At 51.9% G+C, this 25,696-nt stretch overlaps 1 protein-coding gene across 3 annotated transcripts in view; it reads left to right on the top strand.

Annotated features, from left to right (window-relative positions):
* The window catches only part of KAZN (kazrin, periplakin interacting protein), a 515,264-nt gene that overhangs the window by 454,538 nt on the left and 35,030 nt on the right, over nucleotides 1–25,696 (top strand). For 2 of the 3 annotated variants that reach the window (XM_015115268.3, XM_028839490.2), the window contains exons 6-8: nucleotides 1,670–1,800; nucleotides 5,081–5,131; nucleotides 6,981–7,104. In XM_015115268.3, coding sequence (XP_014970754.3) covers nucleotides 1,670–1,800; nucleotides 5,081–5,131; nucleotides 6,981–7,104 — 306 coding nt within the window. Of the gene's footprint in view, nucleotides 1–1,669; nucleotides 1,801–5,080; nucleotides 5,132–6,980; nucleotides 9,513–25,696 lie in introns of those variants that run through there. The other variant, XM_015115502.3, reaches the window with a different exon arrangement.

The following is a 25,696-nucleotide window of genomic DNA, read 5'->3' as shown; positions in this document are numbered from 1 at the left end:
GTGCCAATGCCCGCAGACAGGAGAGCAACCTGCTGGGGACTTGGAAGGGCTTCTGAGCTGTGGCTTCTGGTCTGGACCTTTCATTTAGCCACTATTTATTGAGTACCTACTATGTGCTAGGCACCATGAGCTCTGGGATTCAACAGGATATGACACCCTGGGCACCTGCTCTCACAGAACAGATGTTGTCAGTGTACAGATATGACATGTAAATATACTATTAAATAACAAGCAGGCCGGGTGCGGTGGCTCACGCCTGTAATCCCAGCACTTTGGGAGGCCAAGGTGGGCAAATCACGAGGTCAGGAGTTCAAGACCAGCCTGGCCAACATAGTGAAACCCTGTCTTTACTAAAAATACAAAAATTAGCTGGATTTGGTGGCACACGCCCGTAGTCCCAGCTACTCGGGAGGCTGAGGCAGGAGAATTGCTTGAACCCAGGAGGCAGAGGTTGTGGTGAGCAAAGATCGTGCCACTGCACTCCAGCCTGGGCAACAGAGCAGGACTGTGCCTCAAAAATAAATAAATAAATAAATAACAAGCAGAACAATGACAGATTGTAATTAGCACAAGGAGAGAAATCAACAGAAAACAGGTACTTTTTGGGGGGGGGGATGGAGAGATGGAGTCTTGCTGTGTTGCCCAGGCTGGTTTCGAAGTCCTGGGCTTATGCAGTCCTCCCTCTTCGGCCTCCCAAAGTGTTGAGATTACAGGCGTGAGCCACCATGCCCAGCTAAAAACAGTCACTTTGATGAGAAACAACAAGGCCAAGTAGGGAGAGCTGATTACTGGGGAAGGCCTCTCAGGACAGACTGAGACCTGGAGGATGACGGTGCCCCTGATGGGCAACAGGAATGGCAGAGACCAAGGCAGGGGGATATGACCTGTCTCAGGCAGTCAGAAGGCTGATGTGGCTTGAGCCGTGGCTGTTGGGGTAGGCAGGGCCGTGGCACATCAGGCCACCTTGGAGGCCAGGAGGAAGAGAGATGAGATGCTGGTGGCTCATGCTCTGGTGTGTAGAGTGGAGTCGACGCGACCCACCAGGAGGCCGCGTGGTCTTCCAGGCAAGAGTCAGTGGTGGCAATGCGGTGGGAGAGAAGCAGGCAGATTTGGGGCAATGTTTTGGAGCTGCTGCTACTGACTGGTTGTGGGATATGGGGGAAAGAGAGAAAGTGGTGGTGGCCTTTAGGTTTCTCATTTGGGAAACCGATTGGGGGCAGTGGTTAGGATTGCACCAGGTCTAGGAATGTCCAGGTGGTGGGAGCATGTGAACAGGGTCACAGAGTACTCAAGTATTAATGCATCGCGGTGCTCCTTAGAAATGCATTTATAAACATCAAGCACTTTCCTATATTGGACTTGGAAACGAGGAGACTTGAACTTGGAATGAGAAGAAGACTTGAAAACTTCCACGTCTTCTCCTAGTTCATGCTGGTGGAGGAGGGTTCACTGGATCCAAAGGCTGTGGGAGGTTCTTCCCAGCAGCGGCTCTATGGGAATGTGTGGAGCCGTGGAGTAGGGGGTTGGAGAACCAGGCAAGTCTCTTCCCTTTTCTACACCTCAGTGTTCCCGTCTGCAGAACGGGGATGTTGGGTGGAATAACCGCCAAGGCAGCACAGGCGAGGACATTCTCTCCATCCCTCACTCACCAGCTGTCCCTGCTTTCCAGCGGTCAGGGTGAGCCCCTGCCACTCCCGGCAGCCCTCTGTCATCTCCGACGCATCTGCCGCCGAAGGCGACCGGTCGTCCACACCTAGCGACATCAACTCCCCTCGACACCGGACGCACTCCCTCTGCAACGTAAGGCCAGCAGCAGCGGGGCCTGGGCCCCTGGGCCCTGCCCGGAAACCACAAGGGTGGGGGTGGCGGGGTGAAGCCATACTCGCTGTTTCCTCTCGTCCACCCAGGGAGCACTCTGGCGAATGCATTTCCTGTTCTGTTCTTTCCTTTTGCAAGAAGCGATGGATGTGGGGAGAAAAAGGAATGAGGCCCGTTTGCTCCTTGTGTCCGGGAGGGTGAGGAGAATCCAGAGGAAGTGGGCCGGGGTCGGCCGCAGGTGCAGCCTGGAACTCTGCCCTGTCTGGGACTGTGGGCTTCTCCTCCCACGCATTACCTTCCAGAGCTCAGGGCCTCCCCAGCACAGCCTCATTTCCCTTTAGAGCCAGCTCTCCATCCTGATCCAGGAGTCTTGGCATGAATCGCCTCTGGAGAGGCGTGTGAATATGGTCTAAGTTTGTTTCCTTTGCTTATTTCATCAAACACTTGTGATTGCATGCTGGGCACCAGCTCCCAGGAGGCAGAGGCCCTAGCTGCCTAGCTCTTGATGACTAGTGGGGCAGACAGGTGGGCTCTGCAACAGTGAGGGAGTAAATGAAGATGAATCGAGCTTCTGAGGACAGTCGGAAGCCACGTCCAGGCTCTAACATGAAATATTGGGGTCCGGGTGTGGAGACCACCTTGAATTCGTGTTCTGTCACACAGTTGGTAATGCAGAGGCTCCCCTCTACCATATCCTAAACACAGAGACGTCACGGGGTTAGATCCCGAAATGCACAAGATGGCTTTTCCCAAAACACAGTTAATGCCACTTTATTAACCAGCGAAATAGATAATAAAAAAGAAATGAGGTGAACACATTGGACAAAACCATTAGTTGCCAATGACATGATTCTCTACCTGGAAAACTCAAGAGAATAACTTGAAAAGCTATTAGAACGAATAATAAGCATGTACATAACAGTGCTGCTTGGAAATCAATGTGTAAAAATCAATCACTTTCCTATAGATGAGTCATAATGATGGAACCATTTTTTTCAATCCACAGTAACAATGAAAAGTGCTTATAAAAATAGCTAAGACTAAAATTCAGAGAAGCTACCTCAGTCTGCTGAGGTGGGTGGCAGGGATTGCTGACCCGGGGACCTTAGACGGCCTCCTCAGAGTGGGAAAAAGGTCATTTGCAGCCTGGAGCCCTGCTCAAGGCTGGGATTCTCTTTTTTATTGTTTTATTTTATTAATTTTTGTGTGTGTGTGATGGAATTTCACTCTTGTCACCCAGGCTGGAGTTCATTGACGCAGCCTCAGCTCACTGCAGCCTCTACCTCCCAGGTTCAAACAATTGTCCTACCTCAGCCTCCTGAGCAGCCGACATTACAGGTGTATGCCACCACACCCGGCTAATTTTTGTATTTTTAGTAGAGATGAGATTTCACCATGTTGGCCAGGCTTGTCTTGAACACCTGACCTCAGGCGATCTTGAACACCTGATCTCAGCCTCCCAAAGTGCTGGGATTATAAGCATGAGCCACTGCACCCAGCGGGAGTCTCTATTTTATACTGGTGCTTTAAGGAAGCAGTATGTTCTTCTCTTGTCCCCAGGAGAGAATCCTACTGACAAAGGCTATCTTGACTAACAGAACCAAGGCAAGGAAGCTGGGCCACTAGAGGGGTCTCTGACATCCATTCCCTGATTCTGAAGGACCACTGTGGAATTACATCTAGAACCAGCAGTGTCCCTGCACCATTCTCATCCCAATTGAGAATACCTTCCTCCCATGGCCATATTTGGCCTTCTCATGGTGGGCCCATGGGGACTCTGGCAGCAGAAATGCTGCTGGAAAAAATCTCATTCTGCAGAAGGAGTTCTCCAAAGGCCTCTTGAATTGCACTTGACCCAGCCCTGGCCTTTTGCCCACCATAGCCTTGGCACATGCCTGCTGCCAGGAAATGGGTGCTTTGATTTGCCTGCATACAGGCGTTTCAGTGAGCAGGCCCCATTCTCTTTACCCATAGATTTGGCAAAGATGTTCCTATCCAGATTGGAACTATTTTAGCTGCCTTCAGAATGGGTTCTGTTTGCAAACCTTGACACTGAAGACTAAACTACCATTCATTAAATTCCCTCATTTCTTCAACCCCTTTTATCCCCCCATCTCAACAGGTGTGCACAAAGGTAAGCCAGGAAGAGCCCGAAAATAGCTACAGGTAACCCTTTGCCTTGGGCATCTGACCTCCACCAGCAAGAATAGTGCAGCCTGGACTAATGACTGCCTCATCCTCTCACCCTTTGGCCACTAATTTAGAGCAGAAGTAGGGACTCAGCACAGAGAGGTTGGAGAAGGTTGATGGACCTTGGCATTATGCTTGCAATTCCAGAAATAACCACCGGGAGTCAGAAATAACCACCAGGCGTCTCCCTAGTAATGACTGTTTTGATCCAAAGGATCTGTGGGCTCCAGGCAGGACAGACTGATTCTGGGATGTAGTGAAGGCTTTTGTACCCCCGCAGGCTATTAAGGCTTCCCTCCGCACCCACCTAGGGCAGAGCTGGCAACACAATGGAAATATCCTACCTGCCCATCCTAGGGACCTGTCTGAGGCCCCCTAGGAAAAAGGGAAGGAGCTCAGACCTCTTCTGGGGCAGCCCAAAGCTCAGGACCAAGTGTGCATTACCCTGGAGCTCCTGTCTGGAAGGAGCACCGTGCCAGGAGGAATCTGACAGTCCCCACTTCGAGTTGTAGCTCTGCATCTAATTAGCTCCATGGTAGTGGACTGTCTGCTGCCTCTGTTGATATCTGTGAATGGGGCTAACAAGTCCTGCCTGCCTCTGCACAAAGAGAGATTCACTGTGTTGGTTGTAGGGGAAGACAGAGGCTACATGGTCTCCTCAGTTTGTTTCTGTCCCAACATTCATTATTTTGTGCTTTTTCTATAAAACTACATTTCTTTATGAAAAGCACCAAGTCTAACCAAGCTCTAGCTCTAAGTCAGTGGACTGATGGGGACAGGAACTTAGACGCCCTGGAGTGGCTGATTTGTTGGTCAGAAGATGTTGGGGGTTGAGAGGCCAGACCAGGCAGGAGAGGACCCCAGGGCCTCTGGGGAAATTCTAGGCCCCAACAATAAGCCATCTGGGGGTATCTGCTTCAGGAGATGGGGGGTGGGCTCCCGACTTCAGAGGCAGGGTGGTCCCTGAGGGATGACATCCTTCTACGGAAGGCCCCACACTGCACGGGCCACCTCTGCTCTCCTGTGTCACATGTCTCTGCTGTTTCATCTTCCTCTTCTCCTCTGGCTACAGGGCGACAGTCCCGGCCCAGTTCAGAAGAACCTGCACAACCCTATTGTACAGGTAGGTGTGCCCTCCCTGGCCACTTGGGCCCTCCCTCCACCCCACCTTGACTGCAACTTCACTCTCTGTTCCCCTGAGCCCACATCCATGCTGCACACCCAAGGTGGAGAGGATTTATGCCACTTCCAGAGTCTCAGGTGGGCTGGGGCCTGAGCCAGGCTCAGCACCTGGGCCCACCTGGCCCTGTGCCCAGCTACCGAGTGCACACATGTCCTCTGTCCTGATGCCCTAGCCATGGCTTACCCTGGCAGCCAGCTCTATAAAATTCCCATTATTATTGAAAAGCTCATAGCCCAGGCAGTGGGCTCTTTGTGCTCCTAGAAACTTGATTCATTCTTAACACTTTTTATATTCTGTCATCAGAATAAGGAGGGGGCTGCAGGGAGGACAAACAACGTGAATCTGAGGGTCTGCAGGGGTCTCCGAAGTCTTCTCTCTAGTCCTGGGGTCCCCACCTGTGGGTCTGCACAGCACCCATCTGCATCGGAGACCACCAGGGAAGTGGTTCAAATGCAGATTCCTGGGCCATTTGCCCTAGAGATTCTGATCCACCAGGTACAGGGTGGGGCCTGGAATTCAGGAAATCCCTAAGTATTTGGGGAACCATGAGTCTAGTCTAAGCCCCGCCCCAGTTATGCATGATGCCACCATATGTCTTTGTGTGAAGCACTTGGCGGTTTGCAAAACTCGCCTGCAGATACCACCCAGATGCCTGTAGTGTCCCTAACAGGAGGGCAGAGTAGACCTTACCATCACCACCACCACCATCATCTAATATTCTTTTCCCACGTCACAGACAAGAAAGCGTCTCAGAGCAACTGGGGTGCTTTCCAGGGTTCCACAGGTAGAGTCATGATTGGAACTGGAACCTGCAGTGGCCATACGGTCTCCTGTCCAGGGCAAGTGCCTAGCCCTTGTCCTCGGCTGACGCAGGCTCCAGACTCCTCCGCATTTTCCGGACTCTCCCAGGCCCCCTTGCCCATGTCACTGTGTGCTTAGTGCCCTGACACGGCAGACAGGGCCTGTGGCCGCCTTTCCTCCCTATGGCCTCGCATCGTGGACGTGACCACGGTCAGTGGCCGAGTGCATGGACATATTCCTATAAGTCCTCAAGAAGCACCTGAAAGTTGTGGGCAAATTGAATTTAAACAATATAATTTAAACAATATTATTATAGTACAAATGACCACAGCTGCTCACATAGACTGAATGCCTGTGGTACACCAGACGCCGTCCTTGGGGTCTTTTTCTTTTTTCTTTTTTTTTTTGAGACGGAGTCTCACTCTGTCGCCCAGGCTGCAGTGCAGTGGCACGATCCTGGCTCACCACAGCCTCCATCTCCTGGGTTCAAGTGATTCTCCTGCCTCAGCCTCTCAAGCAGCTGGGATTACAGGTGCCTATCACCACGCCCGGCTAATTTTGTATTTTTAGTAGAGACGGGGTTTCACCATGTTAACCAGGCTGGTCTCGAACTCCCAACCCCAGGTGATCCACCCGCCTCGGCCTCCCAAAGTGCTGGAATTACAAGTGTGAGCCACCATGCCTGGCCTGTTCTCAGGGTCTTTATCCTCTCTTTAGCAACATCCTCGTGGCAATCTTGGAAGGGTCTTACTGTTGTCCCTGAGAGGCTCTGTGACTGACCCATGTTTGCTCAGTGAATGAGGGGCTGGCCTTGGCATTCCAGCCCTGGAGGTGGCTTAACCATCCCAGCCCGTCCCTGACCCCACTGGCTTAAAACTCAGAGAGAGGCCTTCCCCGCCCCAGATCCCATCCACTGCAGTCTGCACCCCAGCTAAGCTCGCCTTTCTCCTTCTCCCCCTCCTCTGCCACGTGGCTCCTGACTCCTCAGTCACTAGAGGATCTTGAAGACCAAAAACGGAAAAAGAAGAAAGAGAAGATGGGATTCGGCTCCATCTCCCGCGTCTTCGCCAGAGGGAAGCAGCGGAAGTCCCTCGACCCCGGCCTCTTTGATGGTACCGCCCCTGATTATTACATAGAGGAGGACGCGGACTGGTGATACGCGCTCCCCTGCGCCTGCTGCCCGCAGGCGTGTCTGTGCGTGTGGGCGTGCGTGCAAGCGAGCGTGGGTGCGCATGTGGCCGTACGTGGGGTGCGTGTGCACGTGTGCGCTGGCACACACGGGTGCTGGGTGTGGCCGAGCGCCTCTAACAAGCGAAAACACGAGTGTGAACCTCTCTCCCCTGCGTCGCCACCTCTGTAATTGATGTACATACCGCAAACCGTGTGTGAACCTGTCAACTCTCTGTCGTCTTTGGAGCGATACCGTTGTGTTGTTAATCTGGTTTATTATTTTTCTTCAATGTTCGATTTTTCTTTTTTTTTTTTCTTTTTGTTTGGTTCGTCGGTTTGTTTTTGTTTTTGTTTTTTCCCCCTTTCTCCTCCCCTCCTCCTTTTTATGAAACTTGAAAACTTGAAGGACTGCTGTGTATTTGTAAATAACAAAACTATTGTGCACTCTGTGCTTGTAAATGTCCCTCGTCCGAACCGCTACTCCTGGAGCCCGTCTGGCAGAGGATGTGGTCTGTTTTTGATGTCCCCCCTCCCGCCCCGCTGGTGTGAACGTGTGGGACCAGACCCTGTCCTGGGGGTGCGTCCAAGTCACTTTAACCACAAAACGCCATCGTCGTCAGGGTAAGGTCCGCTCTCCACAGAGACTCGGGAGCCCGGCCAAGGGGCCTTGTCTTGGCTGGGTTTGTCAGAGGTCAAACGGGCTCTTTTTAACGGCCTACCGGTTTTTAAATTGCGTTGCCGTTTCTTTCTTTATGGAAAAAAAAAAAGAAAATTGTTTCGTTTAATTTATTTGCACAAATGCTGAAAACTTATTCTATCTAAATTATTACATAAATATTGGAATGTCTATTTTTCCATGGGGTGGGCGGGAGGTGGGTGTCTCTGTTGACTTGTCTGTTCTGTTATTATGCTGCTACCCGACTGTGCAAAGTAGTTCAGGGTGGCCAGAACCCAGGGACCATTGGATTTCAAAGCTTGCTTTTTCTGTTCTCTCTTCTCTCTCCCTGTTTCCCTGTCTCTCCCATTCTCCTGCCCATGCATGAAAGTGTCCTCCACCTTCTTCCCACCCAGAGCTCCCTCCGGGCCTTTCTCTCTATATTTATTTATCTGACATACAGAACGTGACCTCAGTGAGCAGCGTGCTGACAGTCATGATCCTCTTCTTTGGGTCTGTGTTTTGAGACAGGTTGAGTTCAGGGTGAGACAGCCTGCCGCACATCCAAGGGTACGACCAGTGGGACCCTGGCCTGAGTCTGTTCCCCGAGGGGCCTCCAGCGGCATCTGTTCCTCCCTGCAGCTGTGTCTTTCTTGTCCTGGGTTTATGATGCAGGTGGGCCAGGCAGGTGTCATTAGGGGAGGCACCCACTTCAAGAGGAGGGCCACAGTGGGGACACAGAGTCCAGCACCTGAGCCCTCCACCCTCCCCATTCTCGTTGGTTCCATCGTCCACACTTAGAACCTCCCAGGATCCCTTGGACTCTGTGCCCCAACTTGTCACGGCAGCCTGAGCCTACCCACCCCAGGAGAGGAGGGCTGGCAGGAACATCTGCCTATTCCGGGGGTGGCGTTGGCCCCAAAGAGGCTTCACCAGCAAAGGAACTGTGTGCATTTTAATACTGGGGGACGGAGGACGTGTGAGCTGCTCAGCTAGGTCTGCCCAAAGCCTAAGACTCAGTTTCCTTTTTCTTTTGCTTCTGCCCATCCTTAACAACTAACAGCTCAACCCACACCTCTAGACAACAGTAGTTGTGCTTTCTGCTAATGGTAACATTTTCAGCTCTTAAAAAGAAGCTAGAGATTTTCAAATGCTAGAGTGTCTCTATCAGAAGGGATGGGACATTGTGTCCAAAGCCTCAAGAACAAACCACACTTTCCTTCTGACCTGGTCCCCAAAGGTCAGCAAAGAGCAAGCAGGCAGAGGCCCTCATAAGGACTCTTCTGTCCTCCTTTGGCCAAACTGTTTAACCGAGCCTAGGGGTGAGGGGGAGCGACCCGAGCTGACATCTTTCTCCATGGAGAGAGATTTTAGAAAATACTTTTCTCGCCCATGAATTTCATTTTTGGTTGATTTTTATTGTTTTCCCTTTACTTACAAGAAAATAAGATTGCAACCACTCCTGGTAATGATTTAGTAGTTCCTTTTCATTTCAGTTTTTGTAAATTAGGAGATAATTCTAAGAGTTACTAAAGGATGATTTATTTAAGAGAACTACGTCAAATAGCGAATGAGTTATGGGTAACATTAGATGAAAATAACCTTTCCCGTGGGAAAGGCTTCTCGAAGGCATGGATGCAAATATAAAATATTAAAAAAAAATCTAAATAAAGCTTATTTTAAAATATTATCGAATTCTATGTTATTTGATTGCTTCTATTTGGCTCCGGGTGGGAGGCTGTGCCCCTCTGGGAGGCACAGGCTGGCACGACCTGCTCCTTGGACTTCCAGGGCTGGGTTCTGGGAGGGGGGATGGGAGGGGCCGAGGAAAGCTGGCTGGATTCGGGGCCCTTGGGGGGCCGAGCCGGGGTCGCCACCCAGAAGCATCTCGCCTCTGCTGCCCTGACTGTAATTCGGAGGGCTGCCCTGTGGTCCAAATGCACCACCCCCCACCTGGCACCCTGCATTGTGGAGCTTAGTGGCCCCAGTCAGCTTTCATCTGCTTCCTTCTCCCCCTGAGCTCCTTCCAGAGGCCCCAGAGGAGCCTGTGCATTGGGGCATGTTACTTCCCGCAGACCTCAGTGGGCCTCTGCATGTCCCATGATCCCACCCTCCCTGGAGGACCGAGAGGAACTTCAGGGAGACAGAGAGGGAGCCACAGGCTTCCTTGATTGAAGCCAGAGTGAGCCAGGCTTTTCCTAGCCCCAAGGGAACCCCCCAGATACAAAACTCAGGCCTCCCCCAGTGAGACTCCACTGTATGTCCCAAGAAGAGGATACCCAGGTCACCCCAAAGCCTGACATAATCAGTACCCTCAACCTCTATCTCCCAACTGAAAAAAAAGTTCTCCCCAGCAATAAGACTGATGGAGGACTGGCTTTTAAGTCCCCTCCCACCTCTGCAGGAAGAAAGCATAAAGCTATGTAATACAGAGAGCGTGCTGAGGTTAAAATGAGCCGCCAGTGAGTGAGGATGCAAGTGGATGTGGTAGGATTGGGAAGGCCGGGAAAGCCCTGGGTGACAAGGAGCTTAGGGCCATCTACCCCAGCAGTTCTCAGCCTGACCACACCTTAGGGGAAAAAAATACTCATGCCAGGCCATATTCCTGGAATCGAAGTGTATTTAAATCTCCTCGGGTGATTCTAAAGGGTTGCCAGGATTAGAATCGCTGAGCTGATCTGAGGAGGGCAAGTGTGGCCACACGCATGCCCCTACTCCCCTCTCCCTGGCCCCATGCAGACATCACAAATCAATTGAAGAGCCCTTCCTGCCTATCCCAAAGTGGCCTCTGATTTCTCACTTTACATAGCCTCAGATAGCCACGGCCAGTCAATCGCAGTTGGCATACAAGAATAAAGCCTTTTTGCCCTCTCAAAATGAACCCCATCTCTCATGCTGGACACATGGCAAAAACTTTGGCCCAGAGAGGAATAACTTCGCCAGCGTCCTAGCTATTGTGCCTCATCCTGGGACCTTCTCAAGAGCCAGGCCACACCTTATTTGGGTCTTCGTAGCTCCACTCAAAAGCCACCGTACCTCCTTTGTTAAAAGAATCTTCTCCAGGGAGGCTGAGGCAGGAGAATGGTGTGAACCCGGGAGTTGGAGCTTGCAGTGAGCTGAGTTTGCACCACTGCACTCCAACCTGGGTGACAGAGTGAGACTCCATCTCAAAAATAAAAATAAAAAATAAAAAAAGAATCTTCTCCAGGACCTTGCTCCAACTTCAAATGGTACCTATTAGTCAGAAATTGGTATGGCTGCCCAGGGCATCCAGGGCCAGCATACCAGCTGCACAGGTTGTGCACTGCATTACTGCAGAAGGTGCCATTCTCCAGGCTACCACGTGAATGGTGTCCTGGTTTTTCAGTACACAACCTGTATGACTGTACTCAGTGGCCCGTCTGTGTGCTCCTCCTACCCACGTTGGCAGGCTAAAACAGCTGTAACCAATAATAACAATAATAATAGTATCTAACATTGGTTAGGCATTTACCACAGGCCAGGGTCCATGCTATGCAATTTACACATATTAACTCAGTTAACCCTCCCAACAGCCTGTCACTGATGAGAAAACAGAGGTTGAGTAACTCATCTGAGGTCATGGAGCCAGGAGACTATAGAACTGGGCCTCAAACTATGGAGTTTTGGCTACAGAGTTTGTGCCCTGAACCACTCCACCATCTGAGCAGTGAGGGGCTACCACCAAGCAGCTGGGCCTTCTCCCTGGGGGGCATCTTCAGAGCGTCATCTGGGCCTGGTTTCAAGGCCCCTCGCCCACCAGTAGCCTCTGACACAGCCTTGCACTGCGTCACTTTCGTGACTGAGTCTATTCGCATCAGCCTTTTGCCCACAGGCCCAGAAAGCTCACCCCTAGAGAGGAATCAGCGGGGGAATCAGAGCAGAAACCGGCTGCTGTCCAGCGCCAGCTCTCCCTTCCTCTTCCTGGCCAAGTCAGGAACCGAATCACCTCCACTGGCCCTGCAGTCAAACCCCCAGCTGTACCAGAGCTGCAGATCCTGAGGGGTAGTGCAGCTCCCAACACCCGGGGAGCTCTGTGGCACCCTTCCCCACCACAGCATGAGCCTGCAGTCCAGGAGCCGCCCTGCACCTGTAACGCATGTCATACCTGTCACTCCACCTGGGCTCCCGGGGAATCCAGGCAGAGCGAGCCTGAACCGTGGGGGACATCAGTCATTTGACAAAATGACTTTTAAAATACCTCTGGGCCAAAAATTAGCCAAGTGTGGTGGCACACGCCTATAGTCCCAGCTACTCCAGAGGATGAGGCTGCAGCATCCCTTGAGCTCGGGATGTCAAGGCTGCAATGAGCCGAGATCGAGCCACTGCATCCCAGCCTGGGTGACAGAGTGAGACCCTGTCTATTATATATGAATATCTCTGGGCTTTTTTCCTCCAAAACTTGCATTTTCACAAAGTGGACTTCCTAGACTCCCCAGATGGCTTCTAGGCTTTTTCCAGTTGGACCCCCACTGGGCAGGGCAAAATATGCCCGCGTCCCTGGCCCCATTTTCCAGTGGTTACAGAACCTGGTGGTAATGAAGAATGAATAGGGAACACATACCAGCTTATTCTTTATAAAAGTATATTCATAATTCTGCATTACAAAATAATGCCCAAAACTTAACAAATATCTTAGCAGTTTGTGTGTTAGAAGTTATTTAAATATCGGCTGGGCGCAGTGACTCAAGCCTGTAATCCCAGCACTTTGGGAGGCCGAGACGGGCGGATCGCGAGGTCAGGAGATCGAGGCCATCCTGGCTAACACGGTGAAACCCCGTCTCTACTAAAAATACAAAAAAAAAAAAAAAAAAAAAAAAACCACTAGCCAGGCGAGGTGGCGGGCGCCTGTAGTCCCAGCTACTCGGGAGGCTGAGGCAGGAGAATGGTGTAAACCCGGGAGGCGGAGCTTGCAGTGAGCTGAGATCTGGCCACTGCACTCCAGCCTGGGCGACACAGCGAGACTCCGTCTCAAAAAAAAAAAAAGAAGTTATTTAAATATCAAGGTCATGGTATTTCACTAAAGAAGTGTCCCCCTGTAGGCAAATTGAGGGTATAAGTCTGGGATGGCAAATGGGATATGGATATTCCTTTTTTTTTGTTTTTTTTGAGACAGTCTCACTCTGTCGCCCAGGCTGGAATGCAGTGGCGCAATCTCGGCTCACTGCAACCTTTGTATCCTGGGTTCAAGTGATCCTCCCACCTCAGGCTCTCTAGTAGCTGGGACTACAAGCATACATCACCACACCCGGCTACTTTTTGTATTTTTAGTAGAGATGGGGTTTTGCCATGTTGGCCAGGCTGATTTCGAACTCTGGACCTCAGGTGATCCACCCACCTCAGCCTCCCAAAGTGCTGGAATTACAGGCGTGAGCCACCACACCCAGCCTAGGTATGGATATTTCATACCTGAACCACAGTTGCATGATGTCTCAAAGCCCCATGGCTGGAAAATATGCAAATATGCAGCACAGTACTCTATAGGGCAACAAACTGAATCCATGAAAAAATGATCCCAAGGGGATTGATGCAGGCATAGCAGCAAGGGAAAATCTTGGCCTATTCATCCGGAAAATGGCAGGGCCTCTGATGACCTAGCATGTGCCTTGGAGGGCTTTGTGACGGACGTTGCCAGGCTGTGTACAGAAACCATGCTTCTGAATCACAGTGCCCAGAAAACACTGGCTGGTAGCTTGTTTGCATTTCTGAGTTTTAGGTTTTGAAAATTCCTAATTGCTTTCTTAATGGTTACCAGTAAGTAGCTGTTAATTGCACCAATACAAGAGAATCTGTAAAATTGCGTGCCGTGCTTCCAGAATCCTCAACAGAAGATTTGCCTTTGGGAAGTCATTTGTGCCCCCATCCAGAGGACCCTTGCAGCCCAACAGTGGCTTCCAGGCCATACCTGGATAAGCACTCCCAGTTCTGGCCCCACACCTGATTCTAAGTAAGTTGTTTAACCTATGAGCCTCAGTGTACACATCTATAAAATGGGTGTAATTACCCTCCCCACCTCATAGGTTCAGAAATGAGAACTGAATGTGTTTTTGGAGACTGAAAAGGGCTGGCCCGATGATTACTATTCTCTGTAATTTGTACCTTGAGGATTTAAGTTTAATGGGAGATAGGGAAAAAAAGTGTGAAAAGCAGCTTGACACATCTTGAGCCTGACAGTAACTCAAATCAAAACTTGTCCCTGGGGTAAAATCAGGGCATCAGGCTGTGTGTGTGAAGTTCCTCCAGCTGCCAGGGTCTGTGAGCTCCAGCCCTCAGAGTGCAAACGCAGTTCCAGCACTGCTACAAAAAAGAATCTGGGCTGCTCTGTCTCGGAACAGGGAGGGTTTGAGTTATTTGCCCCTAGAATCCACCAGCTCTGACAGCATTCTGTCTCTCTGAGGTCTGAATAGAAACACTTAAGACGCTACTGTCAGAACCCAGGGCCAGCCTGGTCTGGAAGTCAGGGCTGCCTCACTTATGCAGTATTTGATTTGTGCCAAGCACTGTTCTAAGCTCTTTCCAGATACTCGCTCATATAATCCCTCCGGCAACTCTCCAAAATACATGTCATCCCCAGCATACAGATGAACAAACCGAGGCACAGAGAGGTGAAGTTCTTGCCTGGAGTCACACACCTAGGGAACTGGGATTCACCTCTAGCAGTCTGGTTCCAGAGTCCACGTTCTCGGTAACTTTGCTGTGGAGTCTCAGGTCACCCACTGGCCCCAAGCCCCCTCCCAGGATCCAATGAGCAAGAGAAAGCTTCAGAGAACATCAGAATGAAAGCCTCGTTGGTAGGATGAGGCCGAGCCCTGAGTAGGCCAGCTTTTTAGGGTTCAGCTCCTTAATCCAGAAGAGGAAGAGACTGACAAAATACAGGGTTTGCAAACTGTGTTCCGTGGAACCCCAAAGGGGTTCCTCAGCAGTCCCTCAAGGGGTTGCCACAGCTCAGGAAAGAATCAGCAGGCAGGGCTCTAGCCCATCCTCAGTCAGTGGCTCTGCACTTACCTGTTACACACCGGACTTCAGTGTACGAGTCCATGGGAAAGGTTCCGTGGTAGAGTGAGTGAGAAGGAAAGACGAAGAGAGGAGGTTTCAGAACCACAAGGAAATCAGTGGTTGTCAAACCTGACCTAGCCTTGGGTTTTAAAGATATCGTTCCCAGGCCCCATCCTGTAGCTACCGAACCAGAAGGTCTAAGGCCGAGGCCCTGTGAGCTGTGTGCGTATTGAACAAGCTCCCTGGTGTGGGCAGTCGCAGGAGGTAACATAGGGCAGAGACTGAGGGTGGCAGCGTGGTGCCCATGTGTTGGAGTGCAGACTCGCCGGGGCCATCACAAGGTAGGTTGAGGTCACCTTCCCAGGGCAACCCCAGGGTCCCCCCAGTAAGGGAGGAACCTTACCCAAGCCAGCTGCCCCAGGCAACCTGCTGCTTGGGGCCTTGCTAGGCCCTGCTGAGCAGAGGGGACGGGCATTCTGGAGTATCTGATGCCACAGGCCAGCCTCAGAAGGCTGCAGCAGCACCCACACTGCAGGCACAGCGAGGTTCCCTGAGTCTCTGAGAGATGCACAGCCAGGAAGTGGCAGAAGCAGGAGTCAAACCTGAGTGAGATCTGAGTTCTGAGCCTAAGTCCATCCAACTCCTCCCGACCTGTGGCCGACTGAGACTTCTGCCAAGCGTCAGGTGGACCTGCTGGCCTCGGTCTGGGGCCAGTGATGTCCCATGGACACCAGAACCATGAGCCCTGAATTGGAGGCAAGTCGGCCCAAGCTGCTGCACTCTGGAAAGTGGTCAGACGTGGAGCTGCTACAGAGGGGCCTGCAGGCCTCTGCCCACCCCTGCTCTTGGGCTCCTGAGGAGGCCCGGTCTTGTTCACCCAGAAGCCCCACCACCCCCTGGGCCCCTGAGCCCGGCTCTGGACTCCCAGTGTTCAGCTTGGTCAAGGACTCGCTGTGTGACCACAGGCAAGCTGGTCTCCCTCTCTGGGCCTTAGGCTGTCTCTAAACCAGACCAGGACAGTGGTTTTCCACCTGTGGCCTGTGAAATCCGAGAAGTCCCTGGATGTGCCACAGAAGGCGGTCTGCAAGGGGGAGGCTGCAGCCACCGTGTTGGAGGGTCCCTCCCTGCCATCCACCTCCCTGCCCTTTAGACCTGAACTCCAGTGTATTCGGCTTGTCGAAATAAGTGTGAATGACGGTTCTGTAGCCTCTCTGCAGCTGAGAGGCAGTATGTGAGAAAAGCAGGGGGCACATCCTCTCCAAGCTCCTCCAGGGGTCTCTGGGCTGTGATCAGGAAGGGAGGGGGGCACCAGCCTGGTAGAGGAGTCACTCCCCATGGGCGCTCCCTGGCTTCCCTGCTCACCTCTCCTCCTTATCAGTGAGGGGCAGTATGAGCCCCTCCTTAACCCTGGTAGAACAGGAAATAGGAAAATGGGGCCCATGACCCCACTTCTGGAAGTCTGTAAGACAAGGCCAGGGCCATGAATGTCTCAGCCATGAACCACAGCACCACTGCATTGAGCAACGCCTCGCCAGGTCACGGCGATTTACAGTTCACAGGGAGATGGGGGTCCGGATTAAGAGATTACATCCTGGGCAGACTCCCTGGGTTTCAACCTCAGTCCTGAGGCTTGTTACCTGGTAACCTTAGGCAAGGGACTTCACCTGCTGTGCCTTCGTTTCTTCATGGGGACAATAGGGGTAAAAAGATACTAGGTCAGAGTGTGGCTGCAGGGATGAAACAGGCCAATATGCATACAAGGCTTAGCACAGGGCGCAATAAACCTTAGCCACCATGATGATGACAGTGACGATGATGATGGCAATGGTGATCTCATTTCGGCCTCTCACCAGCCCTGTGGGGTGGGCAGGACAGGGCCCTTTGTACAGATGAGAAGACTGAGGCCCAGGTAAGTTCAGCAATTTGCCCAAGCTGCAGGGGCCAGCCCAGAATAGGACCAGAGGAAGCAAGAGTGTGGGAGCTGAGAGGGATGTCAGTGGTCTCTTGTCCACTCCCCTCATATTGCAGATGGGAGGAGGCTTGTCCACGGCCCAGCAGGGCATCGGTGTCTGCACTGGTTCTGGAACCCAGGGCTCCGGACTCCCTGGCCATTGCTTTGAGCTGCCCCCAACCGTAAGGCTCAACTAGCGGAAAAAAAAAAATCCCTGGGTCAGTAAGTTTTGGAAACACTGCATCGTATCTCCACCCCTTATAGATCATTCACTTATTAAGGCTCTGACGAGTTCTGCAAGGAAGAAAAATATTTTGCCTTTGCCCATCTAGTGTTTCCCAAACTTACGTGACCACAGATCCACGCCTTTTACTCTCTCGGTGAATCACCGACTGGGAGCTATTGGGACAGACGACTTCTTCAGGCTCTTTAGCTCCACTATTCTGTGCTTCGAGGGTGCTGTCCGTGGTTCTGTGGCGATCTCTAAGCACGCCACCGTTGTTTCGCCATGAGAAGTCTCGGTGGCTCATATGACATCCCTGTGTGCCTCGAGAAGGGAGGTGACAGGCACAAGGCCGGGTGTGGTCGCAGCCCCTCTAGCTCAGCATCCCCTTTGCTCAGAAAGGACCCGAAGCAGTGCACAGCACCCGCACCAGGCAGAGGAGCCCCACGCATTGGCTGGGAAATGCCAGTCCCAGGGTGTTCATTATTTTGCTGCTGTCCTAGGTCCTAGATATAGACAGAGGGGCTGAGTCTGTTGGCACAGGGACCCAGGGGATAGGCATGTCCATGCTGCCAGGGTGTCTGGCGCCACCTGCCCTCCAGAGTGCCTTATCACCCTTTGGTGGCTCTGAGCTGCCTAGTTGTTTTCCCTGGGACAGGCCAGAGATGTCAGAGTCACATCCAAATTGGTTCCGTGCTCTACTAGGCCAGCTTCCTTCTTTATTAGGAGGCTGATGTCTGTGGAGGTGGTGCGGAGCCTGTGGCCAGGGCATGGGGACCAGGAGGGAAGGAAGCAGCCTCTGACAGCTGTCACTGTGGGCACTGGAGCTGTGGTGGCAAGGAGGAGACTCGAGACAAGCCAGGAGGACCTTGAGGGACTGTCCCCAAATGGAGGGTTAGAGAGAACAGGCCTAGAGTCACTGATGGCGGCTTGAATGTGTGAGCCAGTTCCAAATTCTTGCATCTCTTCACGTGTGTGCAAGAAACAAACTCATCTTAGTGACAGCCTGAGCCCAGCAGAAATGATCAGCCTCCTACAGGGAGGGGCTTGAGGAAAGGCCTGGGCTCCGGAGCTAGATCCTCAGGCTCCATCCCAGCATCGGCACATATCAGCTGTGCAATGCCAAATCCCTTTGAGCCTCAGTTTCCCTTTCTTTGAAATGGAGATAAAAGATATTGGCCGTTGCAAAGATAAAATAGTAAACAGAGAGACGCATCCAAGACATCCCAGCTGCTGCTTTCAGGGCTGCGGGGGCTCACGTGACAGAAAATCTCTGCTACAGAACTGGAACCCAGGCCCTGAGTCCGGGCTGTGCCCTCTGCACACAACTGATTGGTTTTTCTTAGCTCCACTTTTCTCCTCTGTAAAATGGGTCCCTGGGAATCTTGAGTCCCCGCTCTCCAGGGAGGATGCAGTGAGCTCATGCTTACTAGTTGTAAAGCACCAGGCAAGCATTAGCCATCACGACTGCACGGCCTCGTGGAGCAAGCTGGAATTACTGTCACCACCTGCTGTTTTAGATCAGCACCCACTGCAAACACATATTGGGGTGACAATGACAAGGACCCACCTTGTGGGCTCTCTCAGATGCCAGCACTGGGCTGGACACTTACTTGCCTCATTTCAACCATGCCGCAAACTCAGAGGTCTGTGGGGACCCTGCGGATAGGCAGGTCAGTGACGTGGCCACGTGGGGCCAGCACGTGCCGCAGCTAAAGGAAGCAGCTCTGCTCACTCCAGCGAGGCTGCTCAGAGCAATGCCAGCCCAGTGTTTGCAGAGCTCCGGATCTTCTAGAGAAGCCAAAAATCTCACATAATACACTCCAATTTTTTCATACTGACAACTAATTTTTTTTAATTTAGGGTCCATTGGGGGAAAATTTCCATGGCCCTAATTTGTCTCAGGGCCCACAGCTCTGTCACCTCCAGTCTAGATTCTCTCTCTGTGGGCGCCTCGTGCTCTGACCGTCCCTGGTCTTCCCCTGTTTGTGGAGTCCCCAGGTCAGCCTGGCTGCAGGCGCCCATCTCAATTCACCACCATCCTCCTTCACTGGAGGGCCCTCCTGTCCTCCGCTCCCTGATGGCCAGGCAGCAGGGGTCCATGCTTGTTTCTCAACCGAGAGAAGAGTTCCCAGGGCTTAGAGTGTTTGGGAAGTGGCAGTGGAGAAGGGAAAAGGGGTCTTCACTCAGCACTGCCCTTGGAGGCCTTGAGTCACTGCAGGAATCCTGAGCCCCAACCCCGCTCCCCAAGGGCTACACAGGACCGGGTCAGCTGCTTGCAGCCACGTGACTCAGTTGTTTTCTATGGTCGCTACCGGAGTATCTGGGACTCAGAGATGGGGGTTGGGGATTTCACCTTCAGGTGAAGATTTTGATGGGCCTGACAATAGGGTGACTCCATATTATCCCAGAAATCCCAGGAGGCTGTGCAGTTATCAGCATGAAAAGCAGCTGCAAGCCTGCCCAGGGATGCCAACAGGGGCTCAGAATGAGGAATGGGGACAAAGACTGGCTTCATGGGGGCAGGGGAGGTAGCAGGGGGCATGAGGAAAGCTAATATGACTTGCTGACATTTACTAAGTGCCTACTGTGCCAGGCACATGGTAGGCACTTGATGTACACTCATTAAGTCATTCAGCAAACACTGACTGAATGCTTCCTATATGCCAGGCTTAGAGCTTAGGGCTGAGGATGCAGATGTAGATGATGAGATAAATTATCCTAACATCATCCTCACCAAAGTCACGTGAGGACTTTGGTGAGGAAACTGAGGCTCTGAGAGGTAACATACATAGCCCAAGGAGACAAATTAAGTGATGTGCTGGACACGGTGGTTCGTGCCTATAATCCCAGCACTTTAGGAGGCCAAGGTAGATCACTTGATAGATCAAGTGATAGATAGATCACTTGAGGTCGGGAGTTCGAGACCAGCCTGACCAATCCCATCTCTACTAAAAATACAATAGCTAGGCATGGTGGTGCATGCCTGTAATCACAGCTACTTGGGAGGCTGAGGCAGGAGAATCACTTGAATGTAGGGCGGATGTTGCAGTGAGCCGAGATCGTGCCACTGTACTCCAGCCTGGGCAATTGAGTGAGACTCCATCTCGAAAAAAATGAAAAATAAGGTGATGGAACGAGGTCAAGAATTGGGGTCCAACAGACTGTTGCACGACACCACTTTTCAGGCAGATAAGATTGAAGCTGATTAAACCGTGAGCTGTTAGAATAAAGCTTTGTTCTCTAATTTCCAGAATTCGAGGGCTGGAGAGAGGCAGACAAGGCAGGGAGCAGGGATCACGATTAAAGGTCATCTACAAAGGGAGAGAAGATTCAATCACAAAATGGGAAGAAACCTCCTAGGATCCTTTGCCCCATGCTGTGGGTCTGGCTGAACATATTAACAGATTCTAGAAGGGCATCGGCCTGCAGTGCACACGCTGTTCCTCTCAGCTGCCGCTACGGGACCGCCAGTTAGAACGTTTCATGAGGCATGATTGGAAAAGTCAAAACTGGTGCCAGTGTTCCCCTTGCCATTCTCCTATAGGTGTCTAAGTTGTAAGAATCCCCCCACCACGGGCCTCACCAAAGCTGTCTTCGTTTTGAAGGAAATTAAATCAATGCTGTTCATCAAAGTGTTAACAGCTGTTCCTAAACTGGCCTTTGTGCAATACATAGTGAAAGCCGCTCACCACGGGCTTAGGAAATTCTCAGGAGGCAGTTGCAAAGCCTTTAGAGGGAGGTCCGAGGTGGGACAGTTTGCATGAATCACGCAAAATAATTCCATAGAAGACAGCACCTCCCATCACCTCACCCTGGGCTAGAGGCTTGGCATCCGGCTCAGTGGTGAGTTCCTGTCCCGGTGTGCAAATGGGCAAGGATTCACCGGGCAGGGTCTCCCAGCCATCACAATGCCCAGTGTCCATAGGGCCTGCGGAAGAGGCTCGGCTGAGCCAGAAAGAACCTAGGCTGTCTGGAGGCCCAAGGAGGAACTGCTTGCCGGGGAGGGGGCTCATTCAAGCAAAAGAGGCAAAATTGGTGAAAATCTTCTAGGGAGTTAATTAATCCTTTTAATTAATTATTCAAGTAATAACTAGTCGTTAAATTGTGGACACAAGATGAAGGACGTTTTGTCACAGTTCAATCCTGTGGGTTTTTTGTTTTTTTTTTTTTTAGGGAAACTTAACATAATTTCAGATATTTTCCTAAACACTGTGAAAGTGGGGTTGGGGCACAGCTGATATCCTCAAACCCACAGCCATCCATTGCCCCCAGCTTTGCCTCCAAGGGCTGTACAGATGCACATGTGCCCGGCCTCTGCATGGGTGCGTGGAGAAGGATCGTCTTCTTACCCTGGCCCCCTGTGTCAAGATCCGCCCCCTTACTTCTCATGGGATCCACCTTTCCGGGCTGCCCACTGGCAGAGAAGCCCGCCAGGAAAACATGTCAGAAAAGAGGAGTCAGTGTGGGGATTGCCCAAGGAGCCCAGCAGCTGGGGATAGACGGGCTTCGGCTGCAGTTGTAACTGAGACTATCAGAAGGACTTCCCAAACGTGGGTGCTGCTGCTGCGGTAGAACAGGTTAGCAAGGAAGAAAGAGGAAAGCTTTTGATACATAGATACATAGGTAACAGCATAAAGTCGCTGTCATTGGATAACTACGTGTTTGTCTTCCCTGGATCTCTTAGCAGCTTCCTCCTAAGTGCATAAAATTAGAAAATACTTGTCAAGTATCTGCCTAGGAATTGAGTGCAGAGCAGTGGGGACCCTGGCCAACTCCAGGATCTCAATTCCCCAACCCTTCAGAAAATTTTCAAAGTGTGGGAGGAGGGACTGAAGGAGGAGGATGTCCTCTGAGGTTGGATGAAGGGTGGCTGGTCGTGGGACAAAGCATAGGTCTAGGCCTTTGCAAGACGGTGGCACCAAAAATGAGGGGGCGCCCATGTGATTTTTTAAAAGCATAAAGCAGTTATTATTGGTAAAAGCAGAGCTGTGCTGGAATTCTCTATTTACTTTATGATGTAGTAAATAGGGACACGTTGGGATGGGAAGTACCACCAGTATTTTAGCCCAGGGCCTCCCAAGGGCCAGCCTGGCCCTGGGGTGAGGGGTGGTGCAGATTGGTGGCAGGGCCCGTGCCACCTCGCTGCCCACCCAGGGTCCTGCCATCAGCCCCCAGCAGCTACAGTGGTGACTGACTGATGGGCTCTCCTCCTAATGCTCTTCACACCCACGCTGTCGCTGGTCCTGTGGGCTCCCACAGAGGCCTTTCACCCATTTCATATGTATTTCATGGGGCTTGTGACTGAGGGGTCAGCAAAGCATTTACATCCAACAGGGCAGCCATGATTGGGCCATAAAAAGTTGTTGTTTCACATTATCATGCAGTGTTTAAAAAATGAGAATTCAGCTTTTGGAGCTACAGGTGCTGATGGGGGCCCCCCTGCCACTTCCCAAGGGCAGGGAGTTTGGACAGTAGTTGGCTACCTGAACAGAGCTGGGCTGAGCTGAGAACAGAGGCCCCAGGGTGGAAGGAGGCAGGGCTCTCTCTGTGCCTTAGGGCAGGCTGGGGACACCGGGAGCAGCCACACTCCATGCTCCCCAGCAGCTTGTGGATGGAGGCCAGGGGCGCTGCTATGCGTCCTACAATGCATGGGACAGCTCCATAACAAAGAAATCTGGCCCCAAATGCCAAGACTATCAAAGTTCAGAGGCCTTGCCATAGGCAGAGGGACAAGAGAATGGTAGCATCTACTGCCTAAGAGGGACCACAGGTGACTCTGCGGTGGCTGGAAGAGGTGTGGACGAGGTGGGGTTGGCAGAAGATGAGACCACAGAGGGAGGTCTGCTCCCTCCCTCCTTCCGTTCCTCCCTTCCTGCCTGCCTTCTTTTACTCAATACTTAGAGGGCTCATTCAATTGCAGGCAGTGCTGGGCCAGGGCTGGCTCACACAGGCCCACAGATGGATCTCTTCCCAACTCCACGTCCAGTGACAGCCTGAAGTCGCTGAAATTGGCCACAATAGGAGTATTTACACCACGGAAATTGGCAAGCAAATGCTAAAACCAGTGTATCTCTTGAAAAGATAAGAGCTGGTTGTTAAACGTGGTTGGGCCCTTGCTGGGTGCTAGAGATGTCTAGGGAGCAAAACCAGGCCCAGCGCCTGCTCATGTGCTGTTTACAGTCTGGTGGGAGACACAGACATTCATTGAATAATTACACAACTATTTGTTTCAGCTGTGAGAGGTGTCATGCAGGAAAGGTTCTGGGAATTAATGAAAGAGAGAGAGAGAGTGTGTGTGTGTGTGTGTGCGCGTGTGTGTTGAGGGTTGTAGATTACACACACTAGGTGACCAGAGAAGGAGTCCCTGAAATAATCAGCATTGAGACAGAGCCCTGAGCCTGTGTAAGTTTTGCCAGGCAGAGAGGAAAGCGACAGGCCACTGTTCAGGCCGAGGGAACAGCAGGTGCAGGGATTAGAGAGGTGGAATTAGAGGCATTAGGGAAATGCAGGAAGCCCAGGGTGCCAAGGGCAGGGGTGAGAAGCTGAGGATGAGGCTGGCAAGGTTGGCCTGTGAGTTACAGCAAGGACCTTGGACTTTACAAGGGAGCCATTGAAAGATGGTGAGCAGAAGAGGTCCCTGGGAAGATACCATTTTAATAAAAAACTTCCTCTGGGCTTGAAGAGGATGGAATGAAAGAGAAAGAGGGAGGTAGGGTGTTGAGATCTAGCTGAAGTGCTCCGGATAGGAGATGGTGGAGCCAACTGAGACACAGGACAGGTGATGGAGACTCAGGAGTGATGGAATTCAGCAGGGGACTTATCAACCTTAGCCTACACTCACCAAGCTCACTGCCTCAACTCTGCCTCACTGGCAGCCGAGGTCCAAGTGCTCAGCCCCCCTATCTGAGGTCTGAGACCCTAGGGGGCAGCAACAGGCCCAGCCAGGTGCAGGGACACATCCAGCCACCTCACGTGACCTCCAGGGAAGCCTGGTTCCCTGAGCCACCACCAACTCAGACACACAGGACACACTTACAGCTGAAGCTTTTCCATCAGGCTCCAGGGAGCTCTGCGTCTGGGCACACGTTAGACCCCAGGGATGCAGATGCCAGGGAGGTGCCAATGTGCTTGACGCTGCAGACATCGAAAGAGCCTCAGAAGCCCAGGGCATGGGTCACTCAGCCACAGGCTGGGTATAGACTCAAAATTTTAAGTAGTAAAAGAAGAAAAAAATTAATTAAAATGCTAGAGCTCTAAGTCTTTCCCATAGCTGCTGCCAAGGGTGTCTGCCAATGGCACTCTGAGGTCAGGGGCATGGGGGACCAGGATGGAGAATGCCACCTCCCTGGGGTTGGGAGACCAGGAGTGAGGGCTGCCCTCTCACTCCCCACGCAGGGTGGGCATAGGAGAATTTACGAGGCCTTTACCTCTAAGCCTCTGTGGTTTTTTTGGATTGTTTTGTTTTGTTTTGTTTTGAGACAGAGTCTTGCTCTGAGTGCACTGGCACGATCTTGGCTCACTGCAACCTCCACCTCCCAGGTTCAAGTGATTCTTGTGCCTCAGCCTCCCAAGTAGCTGGGATTGCAGGTGCGCGCCACCATGCCTGGTTAATTTTCGTATTTTTAGGAGAGACAGGGTTTCATGTTGGCCAAGCTGGTCTTGAACTCCTGACCTCAAGTGATTCACCTCTGCGTTTTTAACCAGCTCCCTGGTAGCTGATGTCTCTGGTCTAAAGACCGCTCTAGGAGCAAGTAGACTGGGCTCCCTCCTCTAAATGCCAGCCCTACCGCAAGGCTGAGGAATGGACCACGTGACCTTGAGGGCACCTTCTAGCCCTAGAATTCTGAATCCCACCAAGTGAGAGGCCCAAGTGGCCCCATTCATGATGCCATTTGAGCAGCAAGTGCCAGCGTGCTCCAAACTCTTCGGAGGTAAGCACCTTTCCTCGCTCTGAATGGATCCTAGACAGGCATGTGGACTCAAGCCTGTTCAGCCCCTTTTCGTTGCAAATGTCAACCTCAGGCTATGTGGAGGAGGGACTATTTCAGGGCAAAAATGGTGGAAAGCAGTACATAGCAAAAGCTTCTCAAAGCTTCTACCAGACACTGGTGAATGATACACTGGGCCTGTCTGGCCATCAACTCTGGCTCCAGGCTGCCTGTGTCACTCCAGCCCAGGGCTCACCCCCACCAAAGTCTACCATCCTTCCATCCCGCCTTTCCATGCCACCTGTGCTATCAGAGGACCCGGTAGCTTAGTAAGCATTAGGCATGAGTGTCCCTGGTCGTAGAATGAATATCCAGGCACCGTAGGGTTTGGTAGAGCAGCCTAAAGGATGGACAGACTCACAGAGCCCCAAGTTCAGTGGCAACACCCATGTCCGCATCAGCCTGTCTTTCCCCATCACAGGCCTTTGGGTCCCTTCAAGTCTGTCTCGGTGCTTAGCCTGTCTCTCTGTTTCTCTCGGTGTCTGTCTCTCACTCTGAGTCATGGCTGGCTTCAAGTTCCCCAGCCTGGCAGGCAGGGCCAGGAGCCATTTCCCAGCCTTTGAGAGCAGCTTCCCACACCCCACACACCATCCTGCCTCTTGCCAGTTTGAGCAGTCCTTGCCAATGTTCTCCTGTAACCAAGCATAGGCATCCAAGAACAGGCGAGAGGGCTGCTCACATAGGTTCTTCTACCCTGGGA

Source organism: Macaca mulatta, chromosome 1 (genome assembly GCF_049350105.2).
Source record: "Macaca mulatta isolate MMU2019108-1 chromosome 1, T2T-MMU8v2.0, whole genome shotgun sequence".
NCBI lineage: Eukaryota > Metazoa > Chordata > Mammalia > Primates > Cercopithecidae > Macaca > Macaca mulatta.
Note: the sequence above shows the minus strand (reverse complement) of the source record. Positions and strands in the feature narration are given on the sequence as shown.